This window comes from Schistocerca serialis, chromosome 5, assembly GCF_023864345.2.
Source record: "Schistocerca serialis cubense isolate TAMUIC-IGC-003099 chromosome 5, iqSchSeri2.2, whole genome shotgun sequence".
Taxonomy (NCBI): domain Eukaryota; kingdom Metazoa; phylum Arthropoda; class Insecta; order Orthoptera; family Acrididae; genus Schistocerca; species Schistocerca serialis.
In genome coordinates, this window is record NC_064642.1 from 364,890,149 (window position 1) to 364,903,802 (window position 13,654).

Sequence of the window (13,654 nt, forward strand, 5' to 3'; positions counted from 1 at the left end):
TGCCATATGAATCAGCAGATAAGTATTCAAGTTTGAATTCCACAGACTCCCAACATAACTTTAATTGCTGGAAATGTACTTTGTACATGTGAAAATATCAAGCAGCTATAATCCTCGAGTGTCTTCAGATGACTATTTTATTAGATAATCTAATACACTATATACTTTCAAATGGTTCAGCTATCATTCTTTGCATGCTGGTTCAGCGAATATTGGCAGGAAATGGGAAGGGAGGAGAATTTACGAAGTTTTTAAGGATCATATTCAGAAAAGATTATGGAAGCAAATATATGAAATAAATTCCAAATTAGCCTCCTTGTATGGATGAGTACAAAATTTATTTCTGTTCCCTCACCTGCCAATAAAAAGAACAAACTATGTGGCAAGGTACACACCTAGCTGAAAATGACTTACAATTCTGTGGCACCCTCCGTTGGTATTTCTGGAATTCAGTATGGTGTTGGCCCACCCTTAGCCTTGATGACAGCTTCCACTCTCGCAGGCATACGTTCAATCAGGTGCTGGAACGTTTCTTGGGGAATGGCAGCCCATTCTTCATGGAGTGCTGCACTGAGGATAGGTATCGATGTCGGTCGGTGAGATCTGGCACAAAGTCGACATTCCAGAACATCCCAAAGGTGTTCCATAGGATTCAGGTCAGGATTCTGTGCAGGTCAGTCCATTACAGGGATGTTATTGTCATGTAATCACTCCACCACAGGCCATGCATTATGAACAGGTGCTTGATTGCATTGAAAGGTGCAATCACCATCCCCAAGTTGCTCTTCAACAGTGGGAAGTAAGAAAATGCTTAAAACTTCAGTGAAGGCCTGTGCTGTGATAGTGCCACGCAAAACAAGAGGTGCAAGCCCCCTCCATGAAAAACACGACCACACCACTGCCTACGAATTTTACTGTGCAGTGATAGTGCCATGCAAAAGAACAAAGCGGTGCAAGCCCCCTCCATGAAAAACATGATCACACCATAACACCACCGCCTCCGAATATCACTGTTGGCACTACACATACCGGCAGCTGACGTTCACCAGGGATTCGTCATACCCACACCCTGCCATAGGATCGCCACATTGTGTACTGTAATTTGTCACTCCAAACAACGTTTTTCCACTGTTCAATCGTCCAATGTTTACACTCCTTACACCAAGCGAGGCTTTATTTGGCATTTACCGGCATAATGTGTGGCTTGTAAGCAGCTGCTCGATCATGAAATCCTAGTTTTCTCACCTCCCGCCTAACTGTCATAGTACTTGCAGTGGATCCTGACACAGTTTGGAATTCCTGTGTGACGATCTGGACAGGTCGTCTGCCTATCACCCATTACAACCTTCTTCAACTGTTGGCAGCCTCTCAGTCAACAGACGAGGTCGGCCTGTACGCTTTTGTGCTGTACGTGTCCCTTCACGTTTCCACTTCACTATCACATCAGGAACAATGAACCTAGGGGTGTTTATTAGGAGTGTGGAAATCTCGCATACAGACATATGATACAAGTGACACCCAATCACCTGACCACGTTTGAAGTCCGTGAGTTCAGCGGAGCACCCCATTCTGCTCTCTCACGCTGTCTAATGACTACTGAGGTTGCTGATATGGAGTATCTGGCAGCAAAATGCACCTAATATGAAAAACATTTCTTTTTGGGGGATGTCCGGATACTTTTGATCGCATAGTGTAATTTTAACTATGAAGTTTCATTATGGGTGTTTCGATTAAAAAAAAGAAAACTAAATAAATGGAGTTCTTTGTGTTTGTGAATAGAATGTGAAAAACGAGATCTGCATTCCTGTTCAGAACTGTGTATCCTGAATGAGAAATAAACTGAACTAGAGTATTTCAGCTGAGTAGCATTTACACGTCCCTTAACTGATCAAGTGCAGTTAAAAACAGTGCCATTCTAGTAAAACACTGGTGCAGAAATACACAGAGAAACCATAACACAATTGAAAACGTTATTTTAATTACAGACAAAATGACAGGCTTATGAACTGCAATTTATGGAAAGGAAAATGCTCTGAAGGAGTATTCATGAAGGGTACAAATGAATTTTGATTCTACTTCTTGTTTATATTTATAATCATTGTACAAACATCCATACAGCAATACACATTGACAAAGGAACACACTTTTACCTGTACAAAATGCATGCATCAACATACAAAGTAAAGAAACCATAATGAAGTAATCTGGCATTCGTACAGAGAAATATATATATAATATATATAATCTTCATATATAAAACAGAATTTCCTTGCGAAAATTACTTCACAGTTATAAAGTGTAAACATGAGAAATACAAAATCAAGACTATTTTTCCATCTTCATCCTTACGATCAGACATACAGAGTTCTCTCTCGAATCTCCAAAAAATTTTCAAATTCAAAATTTCATTCTAAAATATTGAGCCATGATACTGGTACTATACTAACAGTTACCTATGTGAAGTTTCACTGGTTTGAAATCTAGGAACAAAAAAATCTGTACCTAGAATATAATGCTAGTGTAAAAATAGTACATATTATTAAAAAAATCCACTGACAGGATTACAAGACAGCTGGTACAATTTGCACTACTGCTGAAGTTAAATGAAAAATAAATAATATATAACATAAAGAACCAAATTAGCATCAACAGATCACAGAGTATTCAAGTAATCTCATAATGTTTTTTCCGATTTATTTTGCACAAACACACTTTCCAAAGTTGCTATTCACTGCCATATAAAAGTATCATACACAGTCTGTTTTAAATTAACACAGTACACAATCGATTTTCTTTGCTTTGTTAATGAGCGCCAAGTGGGAAATGTTTTCATACAAAACCTATTTACATTACAAAAGAAATTTTAAAAAAGTATGCAAGAAATGGCATGAGCAAATACTAAACCTGCAATATTAGGCAGATTCTGAATTTTTCAGTACATGATTTCCAGTTCGTTGTTTTGAAAAACATTTTTGGCTCATTTAAACAAACTATGAATTCATTTTAAAAAAGGATGAATTAGTCACTACACAATAACAGTGGGAATATTTGTATGTGCACAGTAAGAAAAGTTATTTTTAAAATCTTTGGGTTTATAAAAACTCTTTGCAAGATGTTACATCCCAATTCTCAACTCTATTCAATATAACTATACATTACATAGACTAGCATAAACAATGCAAATTATGCAAATAATCAGAGAATGTAAGCAGTAATTGTACTTAGCATAAAATAATAGTCCTTTAAGTTCAAATACTGCTTATTTCTGAATTCCATTCTTCAGTAACATTATAGGGGAGAAAGTTATCACTGCAGCCCCGGAAGAAAATACTCCTTGGAAACAAATAGCACATTATGGTCCCTGTCCTAATTTCTTGCTTGCATTTTTTGTTAGACAAACAACACTCATTCAATACTGCATAAAATTATATTTGAGCACGTGCTATTCATATCTGTCAAGCATCTAATCCAATGTACAACGTTATCACAGGTAAAAGGGGGGAGGGGTAGCAAATACAACAGAACTCAAAACAAGATCAATTGCAGATATTTTTTTGTTAATTTGCATTTACCTAGAGCAGCTTCATAAATAACAGCTATTGTTTAATGGTATTCAGACTGAAGTTGTGCTCAAGCCTTCAAATTTAATACATGCAGTAAATTCCACACAATACAGTGAAGCATACACACAGCACACATACATACCTCTCTGGATGATGCATGCTGTAAAACAATGTATCAGCAAATACTGTATGAAAAATAGTCTATAGTTTCATATTTTTTTGGTAAAACCTGAATATATGACTCAAAAGTGGATATTTTTCTCAACACTTACCAGACTTCGGCTCTCAGCACAAACATTTTACCATCTTAACACGTATTTCCTGCTTTAATAACCTTCTGATTACATTCCTCACCAGGAAACTATAACCTGCTCTTCACTTCTTACAATGGATATTCACGACTGAGGAAAAAACCACTGAGTCTCACACACATCACAGAAAATTCCACAAGTACAATAAGTACGCATAATGCCTAAAAAAAAGACACACACATTCACCTAGATGAACACGGATGACTCTATTTTAAATCTCAGAAGAGATCAGATGAAGTGTGCTCATTCCTACACACACACGTGAAACACATCAATGATCTTCTACAGTAGGTGCAGTTACCATAAACTAAATCAGTCTTTATCATACATTTAATGGACCTATCTTTGCACAGCATTTATCACATCTTTCACAGTATTCTGTACTTCAGTGAAAAGCCGCGTATTATCAGCTGAGTTTCTAACACTGGCTGAGCGTAACTGTTGAGCCTGAGTTTCCAGTCTAGTAAGTAATTCACGGAAATGAAACCGTGTGTGAGGTGGTACCCTATCAGCATAACCTACACATGAAGAATGGAACAAACCAACTTTGTCTGACAGTTGCAGCCAGCTGCCTGTCGATACATTTGGAGATGACCTTAACACAGATAAACTCGTTTCTAAGGCTTGTGAAATCTCGAGAACACTTTCCCGCTCATCTTTAGCGTCCTTTTCACTTTCCAGTTTCCCACATGTCTCTTCTTCTGTTTTGCTATCACTACTACTGCTTTTTGGTATGACAGAAGGTTTTGACATAGAAGGTGTTGCATAAATAGCTGCTGAGCTTGTAGGAAGTTTGGAAGAAAATATAACTGGCTTGGAAGCTTTTACTAATGGTTTAGTAGGAACTGCAGGTTTTTCATCACTTGTTGTAGGGGGCCACACTCTTCTTTCACCTACAGATACCTTGTTAATCCTGCTTGGTGCATCTTCTGGAGAACTATGATCTTTGTTATTTTCTTCACTCCTAGACCTATCATCATCATCACACGGTGTGTCACGACACGTTCGAGAAGGAACTTCAGGCTTGACTGCTGTCTTTAACGTTAATTTTGGACTCACTTGGCCAGGGGCACACTCGGATGTTGATTCTTTATTTTCCCACAGTTTTTTTAAACTACTTATGCTACCTGTACTACGTCGTTTGTCCTCTGTTTCGTCTACTTTCAATGATCCTCCATCTAGACTATGGGCACTCACTGTACTGTCCCTCTTTTTTGCGTCGTCCTCATGATAGTCACCATCTAAATGTACACTATTTCGACGCTTCTCGTCCTCTTGTCCCTGCTCCTCTTCTGCTTTTTCATTTTCTGATTTCTTTGAGACCTTTTCAGATAATTTATCTCCAGTGTTATCTACCTTACGTAAACGAGATTTAAAGTCTATGATGGAAACAGAATGGTCCTCATTCTCCTCCTTTGCACCCACTCTCTTAGGAGCAGCTTCAATTTTCTTCAGCTGAGCTTTAAACCCACCTAAGTTACTACCTACTGGCTCCTGGTTAGAGCTCGTCTGCTGATCATACAATTTTGAACTGTCTGATCCTCGACTGAACTTACGCAGATTCGATTTTATATCAACTGGAGAACCAGATGCTTTTCCTCCTAAATCAGGAGAAGTTTTATTAAAGCTAATATCAGAAGCTGATTCTTGTCGGCTGTTTTCTTGCAGCAGAGTTTCATTAAGTTCTGAAACCATTTGTGCTGATGGGTCAATTAATGCAGACGGTTGATCACCATGTGGAGATTCTTTTGACCCATTCCGTCCAAAGCCTCTATCAGCTCTCTCTTTAATCTCTGCCATCAATTTAAGTTCCAACAGGTCTTTCACATCTGATGGTACACTTTTTGCAGGTTTGCTACAAGAAGGTCTCCTCTCTGTTTCATCATTCTCATTTGGGGAGCACATTTCTTCGTCTGGATGATGGCAATCAGGTTCACTGAAGTTAGGAAAATCCTTATTCTGGGTTGGGGAGGAACAAGTTTCAGAAGGAAGTGCTGGAGGTGAATACAGTGCAGGTGCATCACTACCAGGGGAGAGAGGACTTTTTGTTTCAAGACTTGGAGATGTTAAACTTCTGCTGGATCTTGGTGGACTTGGAGGGCGATCACGAGGCCGTCCTTTCGAACTTCGGCGACCACTCTGCGTCAACTGACAGGAATCTTCCCTGTCTCTTCCTGACTTAACACTGCTGCAGGAGTCAGTAGATGGTTCACGGTGCCTCAGGCTCACACCAAATCTAGAACTTGCCTCCTCTACAGATGGTTCAGTGTTTCGAACATCACTGGTTTGCGTGGTATGAGGGCTATCCCGCTCTTGGTCACTATGATCCAGCGGAAAAATGGGTTCTACAATTGGATAGTTCCGTTCAGCCTCATTTGATGAGGCCCAATGAGGAGAAGGTTGATCTAAACTGGAACTGTGAGCTAACTTCCGCAAACTACGAGGTGAAGAAAGTCCTGATGGCTTGCCAGAAGCAGCACCAGAGCGGAGTCGTCGTCTTTCTGGGCTGGGGGAAGCAGCAGTCAAAGGTGGAGGTGGTTCTGGGGTCATTGGGGTTTCACTAACACAGTCAAACTCTTCTGGGGGAGGGGGTAGATCTGAAGGTGGTGGTGGAAACTCCAAATCAGCCAATGAAGGCTGAAGCACTCTTGAAGGACTGCCCCCACGGAAAGTTGAGGTGTTTGGTGCACGGAACGTACGCATCTCCGGCCCATGATTACGAGTATTTCCAGCTGCGCGAGGTCGTTGTAATTTGCTTGCAGTTGGTGAAGAAGGTGGATGGTGATGCTGATGGAAGCCTCCAACAGTTCCTCCAGACGAGTTGCTACGTATCATCTGAGGCTGGGTACGTATGTTAGTTCTTGGTGACACTGAACGATGGGGAGTAGGAAGATCATTCATAGATTGCTGCTCTACCATTTCTTCTCCTTGGTCCATTTCATCAGCATCTGTTCCTCCTGCTAGACCACTCTGCCGCAATGACTCCAGGTATGCTCCAATGCGGGCTCCTTTGGGTAGTGTGCCATATCGATTTATGGCTCGTGTTACATTTTTCACCTCAAGAGCTACAACTTGCACAACCTGAAAAAGGAAAGTTTTTGAAACACAACTCCAATGCATTAAGCAAATATTGCATATTATTTGTACCATAAAGCTAACCACTTAAATAATTCTTCTAGATCCTTTCATGAAACTTATAAATAAATTTAAAAACACTCCAGGTTCTCTGCCTGACATTTTCTGTGTTACTCTTTCTGAACTGATCTGCCAAGTGTGTAAATAGGTTTAATATGAGAGTTACACAGTTTTACTGCAGCAATAATTATAGTGGTTTTAATATAGATTATCACATTGCAAATGCATATACAGCCATTCTTTACCTTACTATCTAAAAGCCATGAAGAGACTAAGTCTATATACACTAACTGGCAAAAAAATCTTGTATTCCCTATGTCATTTTGTCCAAGGACCCATTAACAAACATGAGAGATTTTCTTTTGCTATTATTATAATGTTTAACTTTAAGGGCAGGTTCTGATAAACAGAACAATAATTTCTGGTACAGAGTATGCAGAATAATTTCTGGTACAGATATGCAGAATGAGTTCTGATATATAGAAGGCTAAATCTGCTACCATCCTTTCTCAAAAATGGTGAACAGTTTGCGTCAACCCATAGATATGCACGTGATTCAACCAAAAGCTTTGAGTATATTAGCCCAGAAACTCCAACATACTTTCTTCAAACTATGATGCTCTTGATTTGTGCAGAGGACTACCATGGCATTGAAATAAAAGGTTCCCTTCAAAATGTTTCCACAGTGTTTTAATTTTGACATCAACAATAATTATTGTTCACATTATGTTTGAAAGTGGTCCAATTCTGAGCTATTCTGTGCATCCATTTCCACAATCAAACAGCACCAAATAAGTTTGTCTTCTTCAGGCATCTTACCAAGGATAGACATCAGCAACTGCTCCTAACTGCACTGTAGCCAACTTCAGAAATAACATAATTTCGGTCACCACTGTCTGCATCAATATCATAACAGCCACACAGAGCATTTGCACTGACATTCAACACTGTCTCTACTTCATAAAACATTTTTAATTCCTCCACAGGCCAATGGCGGTTTTATTCAATATGCTCTGAACGTAATCTTACATTGTAGTTAGTGACTTTTGGTGGGAGCCAGACCATAACAACTGAGTCATTCCATCATCTCTAAAGTGATCCTTGTATCACTGATTGATCTATCTCTTTGTAACAGACATACTCTGCAATAGCCAACAAACACATCTGATGACTTTTTTGTGCAGTATGAAGTAGAGTTTAGGGTCCATATTAGGTCATTTCTTAGATGTACAAGACTAATAATTTGCGGGGCATGTTAGTAACATTTCCACTTCACACTGCCATTGTTGAAAATCGTTGTGTGTACATTTATCTCCCAAGGAATGCCTATTGTTTTGGATTCTTATCATCAGATCAGACCAACTACAAAATTGTTAAATTTTCCACACCGATTTACTTTACCAGCACCTATGCCCTTGCATGTTCGATGGCTTTAGTTGGTCAGAAGAATGTAATAATAAAATTACATACTGTTTCATGGGACACAGGAATCCTTTTTGTTTTTGAATGAAGGAGAGAAGATCAGTATTTACTAAATTATTCTAACCGAAGTGTTATATTAAATGAAAACCAAAGTAAGATGAGGTTTAACAGTTTTTGAAAGTATAAGCATAAAAAATAATCCAGAATGAGATTTTCACTCTGCAGCAGAGTGTGCACTGATATGAAACTTCCTGGCAGATTAAAACTGTGTGCCCGACCGACACTCGAACTCGGGACCTTTGCCTTTAGCGGGCAAGTGCTCTACCATCTGAGCTACCAAAGCACGACTCACGCCCGGTGCCCACAGCAAGGTTCGCAGGAGAGCTTCTGTAAAGTTTGGAAGGTAGGAGACAAGATACTGGCAGAAGTAAAGCTGTGGGTACCGGGCGTGAGTCGTGCTTCGGTAGCTCAGATGGTAGAGCACTTGCCCGCGAAAGGCAAAGGTCCCGAGTTCGAGTCTCGGTCGGGCACACAGTTTTAATCTGCCAGGAAGTTTCATAAAAAATAATGGTTACTAGTCCAGCAGAAGACTAAACATATACTGGCAGGTAACTGGAGGGGAAAAACTACAAATGGACTGATCACATAAATTTCAGACAGATAGTTCTAGATTACAATACTCCTAAGAATGTTTTTAAAAAATGAACATGCCTTGCATAAACTTTGTATTTCTGAAACCATTAACTTAAATGATCAAAAATAGGTAAAAATCAACAATGGAAAATCTAGGAAGGAGTAATGACCATATGAAAAAGATAAGATTTGCTACTCACCATACAGAGCAGACGTTGAGTTTTTGACAGGCACAACAAAAAGACTGCTATACATCTGAGCTTTCATCTGAAAGACCTCCTTCAGAAGTGGAAAACACACACACACAAAAGCACAATTCACACACACATGACCACTGTCTCTGGCCATTGAGGCCAGGCTGAGTACACCAACTGCACCTGATGGAACAAGCAATCTGTAAGTGGAGTTGGGAGGAGGGAGGAGAGAGTGAGGAGGAGGCTGGGTCAGGGACAGGGAGCAATAAAAGGGTAGGGGTGGACGAGGGTGTATTGCTGCTTGTGGGGGCATGCACGGCATTGTGGGGACAGGACAGGGCTGCTAGGTGCAGTTGGGGGATTTGAGGTAGAGGGGAGGGGCAAGGGGAGCAGAAAAGGAGAGTACTATAGGAGGATAAAACAGACTGGTTGGTGTGCTGGTGGAACAGAAGGCTACGTAGTGCTGGAATAATGGGATCACAGTAGGGGATAAGTGGGTGAAAGGACAGGGACCAATGAAGGTTGAGGCCAGGATGCTTACAGGAACATAAGATATATAGGAGAGAGATTTCCCACCTGCATTACATGACTACCTCTTGTCGTGTCCTGAAATAATGACTATCCTATCTGCTACCTTTCCCACTCCTCCCACAGTAGTATTCCACCACCCATCAAATCTACACAATAACCTTGTCCATCCCCACTCCAACCCCTTGCCCCCCTGACTTGTACCTTTGCAATAGACCTAGATACAGGATCTGTCTCATATGTCCTCCCACTACCACCTACTCCAGTCTGGTCACAGGTCTCTCCTATGTCATCGGAGGCAGGGCTACCTGTGAAAGCAGTCCTGTGATTTACAAACTAAGCTACAACCACTGTGCTGCTTTCTACATGGGCAAGACAACTAACAAGCTGTCTGTCAGCAATGTGCTTCACTTCAATGCCTCTTTTAAGGCCTGCCTGGATCCTTCTTGCCAACACCAGCTTTCCTGAACTGTGCAGGTGGGAACTCTCCTTGCAGTATATGCCACATACCTGCCTGTAACCCCCACCCACCAACCTTCAATAGTCTCTGTCCTTCGCCCAATTATCCCCTTTTCTATCTCCACACTTCAGCACTATGAAGTCTTCTATTTCACCTCCCCCCCCCCCCCCAGTCTTTTTTCCCCTCTTCTTCCTTTCTGCTCACTTCCTCCCTCCCTCCTCAAACCTCCGAACTGTACCTGGCAGCCATGCCCCATCTCCACCACGTAACTGCAAGCCCCCATAAGCAGCACTACACCCTCCCCCACCTCAACCCTAGCTTGCTATACCTTCCCCTCCCCAGCCCAGCCTCTTTCTGATCTCCACCACCCAAAGACTGCTTGTCACATTAGGCACAGTTGCTATACACAGTTCAGCCACAATGACCAGGGACAGAGATCATATGAGTAAGTTGTGCTTGTGTGAATGTCTGACCGAAACCTTAAATGTATAGCACTCTTTTTCTTGTGCCCGGCTGCAACTCAACAAAAATAGGTAAATATGTCTATAAACTTTACATGCAATACCCTACAGCAGAACATATTTTGTAACACAATTTCCAAGTGGTTGCTGTCTGCTTTACTACATATATCTGAATTCTTGCCATCAAAAAACTTTGTAGATGGTAGCTAAGCACATAATGTGTAGTGAATTTCCATCAGCCACAATTCAGGAATGATTCCTGTCACTGTCGTCTATCTCTCGTTCACTATCCCTAATACTTCTCTAGTAGTCTGTAATACATAATATAATCGTTACGAGCAATAACTAATTGTAACTGATCAAAGCATGAGTATTCTGCCAAGATGAGAATTTGACAATCTGGTACAATGGATCAGACACTTTGAATGCCACAAGTGCAACACTTTTTTTTCTTTCTTGATGTGAGGACCCTACAGACTGTTCTGCTTCCTGTATCTCAAATCGATCAGCTGTTCATTTTCACGATCACCTTAGTGCATTTACCTCTCTGGCATAATCTCTCTCACTCCTTGAAGTCACATTTCTCTTGAACAATGAGTTGTTCTGCATCTTTCTGGACATTACTCCAATACCTTTTCATGACAAGTTTATTTCTCCATTTTCCTACCATGACGATTCCAAAAGAGTTGCCAATTCTTGTAACCCAGTAATCAAAACTTGTCCTGCTATCTCCATTTCTGATATGCTACAAGGCCCTACAAGCATTTCGCTGATGACCCATTTCCTGGGCTTTTATCACATTTTCAGTGCTATCTGTATTGTGAAAACATTCTAAATATATTTTTGTGTTCTTCCTTACCATGGATAACTGTAATATAAACACATTTGCAACTCACTGTTAGCCACTGGGAGTCTTGAAATCAGTGGTTGAACATGCTTTCTTGGCAATTGAATATTAACACTTTCATGACAGGGCAAAGGGGATGTAGTGCAATTGACTGATAGTGTGCTATTTCATAGTTTTTCTGAATTTTGTGCAGCAGGTTCTACTGCATGTAACTTACATCAGTTTATTGCATTTGAAAGAAGGGTCTTTTTTCTGTGAAATACCGCAAAGAAACAGACTTGTTTCAGTTATTTTGAAATGAAAATGGATTGTTTTGCAAAAGTAGCAATCTTTTTAAATCTTTCATTTTCTAAATTGAGATAGAATTCCAAGTCACTAGTAATGAAAATAAAACCCTTTAAAGGGTAAATTTTTACTGAAAATTAATTGGTTGCATTTTGAAAACTTAAGTTGTGTGTCACATTCTTCACAATAGTACCAGGTATCTTTCCTTGTCACTTTCTCAGATCTTGCTTTGCTTCATTCTGCACAAACATTACATCTCCTCCAAGGCCATTTAGACATTTCTGCAGCCAGAATCAATTTAAGAAAATGTATCTCACTGAGTCTGTTTACTGGTGAACTATTTGGGGTAGAAGTTAATTCAACTAGACAGCCTTTGTATATCAAAGATGCTACAATTCAGTACCAAACTCAAAAAGGTATGTGATAGTAAGCCTCTACTTTTTATATAAAACTTACAAATTGAGGGAGCATTTTTTCAAAACTTCATAAATACAGTGGATACTGTTTTTCACGAAATGAGTTTTTCTGTTTTCACTTAAATACATTTGAGTGTTTGAATTTTTAGATGACTACTAGATCTCAGTGATATTAAGAAAATGTTCAATGAAATAAGATGAAAATTTGATTTTTGTAACAGAATATTAAGGTGTGATTTTTCCAGTTTTTTCAACAGATGATAAATGCTTATAATCATTGCTAGTATCAGTTATGTTGCCTTCTTTATTTAAATGTAATTTTTCCACAACTAATTTTTTATAATGTTTATTATATGCCTGCATCATTGTAAAAGGCACATTTTTGCATATATTATTATATAAAGCAGTTTTTTTTAATGTATAGTTTTTGACTTTGTTGAGAAATACAATAATAGCAATGGTAACTATTTTAACATAATTGTTTAACTCATATCATTATTATCATAAAGTATGAAATAAGTAACACAAAAATTTTTGCATGTTGCAATCACATTTTTTACTGTGAAGTTTTTCCTGTTACAGCCATACATTATTCCTCTAGGACATTTTGATAAAACTCCTCTGCATCATCTGCAACTTCAAAATATTTAGCAAGGCAGAAACATCTTTCTTCTTTTCTTTGCATCATCTGTAATTTCAAAATTACATCTTTCTTCTTTTCTTTGCTCATCATATTTTGTTTTGGTAGAACAGTGTATGTTAGTACTGTTGGATGGCATGGTTTCGTTCATCTCAGGATGTCAACTTGTGCTGGATCTCCACAGTATGTATCACTCAGAAACACATTAACAATCTTCTTTTCTTTCTTGTCTGAGATGAAATGCTGATTGTTAATTTTGAAAGGTAGCTTGGATTTTAGTACTTTCTGTGCACTATCTTCTAGGTTTTTAACAGTCCAGTCAGTGTTTAGGACTTCGAGTATCATGATTTTCTAAAATATCATAATATTCTTTAGGAGAAAAACACTCGGTCCTGTTATTTTAAGAAGCCTTTGAGCAGTTACGTATCTGGGAACCTATTCTGTAGCCTCGTACTCTTTTCCAAGAATGCTGTAGGATTGTTGTCGTACAAATGTTTTTATTTTGGCTGCTGCAACAATGTGAGAACAGGTGTATAGTATTGGTACCATCATTTGGTTGTTTCTTATCTAAGTCAGAAAGGAAGTCCAGCAAAGCCGAAGCAACATGATTGCATCCTCTTGACGATTTTGTCTCCAACTGGGTGTAGAAAACAATGCTTTCAGTCTTTTGCTCCTTAACATGGGTCATGGTGCATGGATTGTGTAATCATACTTGTTTAGCATACAAAACATCACTGATCATAATTTTGGAATAGGCTG

At 39.3% G+C, this 13,654-nt stretch overlaps 1 protein-coding gene across 5 annotated transcripts in view; it reads right to left on the reverse strand.

Annotated features, from left to right (window-relative positions):
- Positions 1 to 2,064: 2,064 nt before the first annotated feature.
- The window catches only part of LOC126482387 (tyrosine-protein kinase Abl), a 456,124-nt gene continuing 444,534 nt past the window's right edge, over positions 2,065 to 13,654 (reverse strand). For all 5 annotated transcript variants that reach the window (XM_050106495.1, XM_050106494.1, XM_050106492.1 and 2 more), the window contains exon 15: positions 2,065 to 6,955. In XM_050106495.1, coding sequence (XP_049962452.1) covers positions 4,214 to 6,955 — 2,742 coding nt within the window. In that variant the 3' untranslated portion in view covers positions 2,065 to 4,213. The remainder of the gene's footprint in view (positions 6,956 to 13,654) is intronic.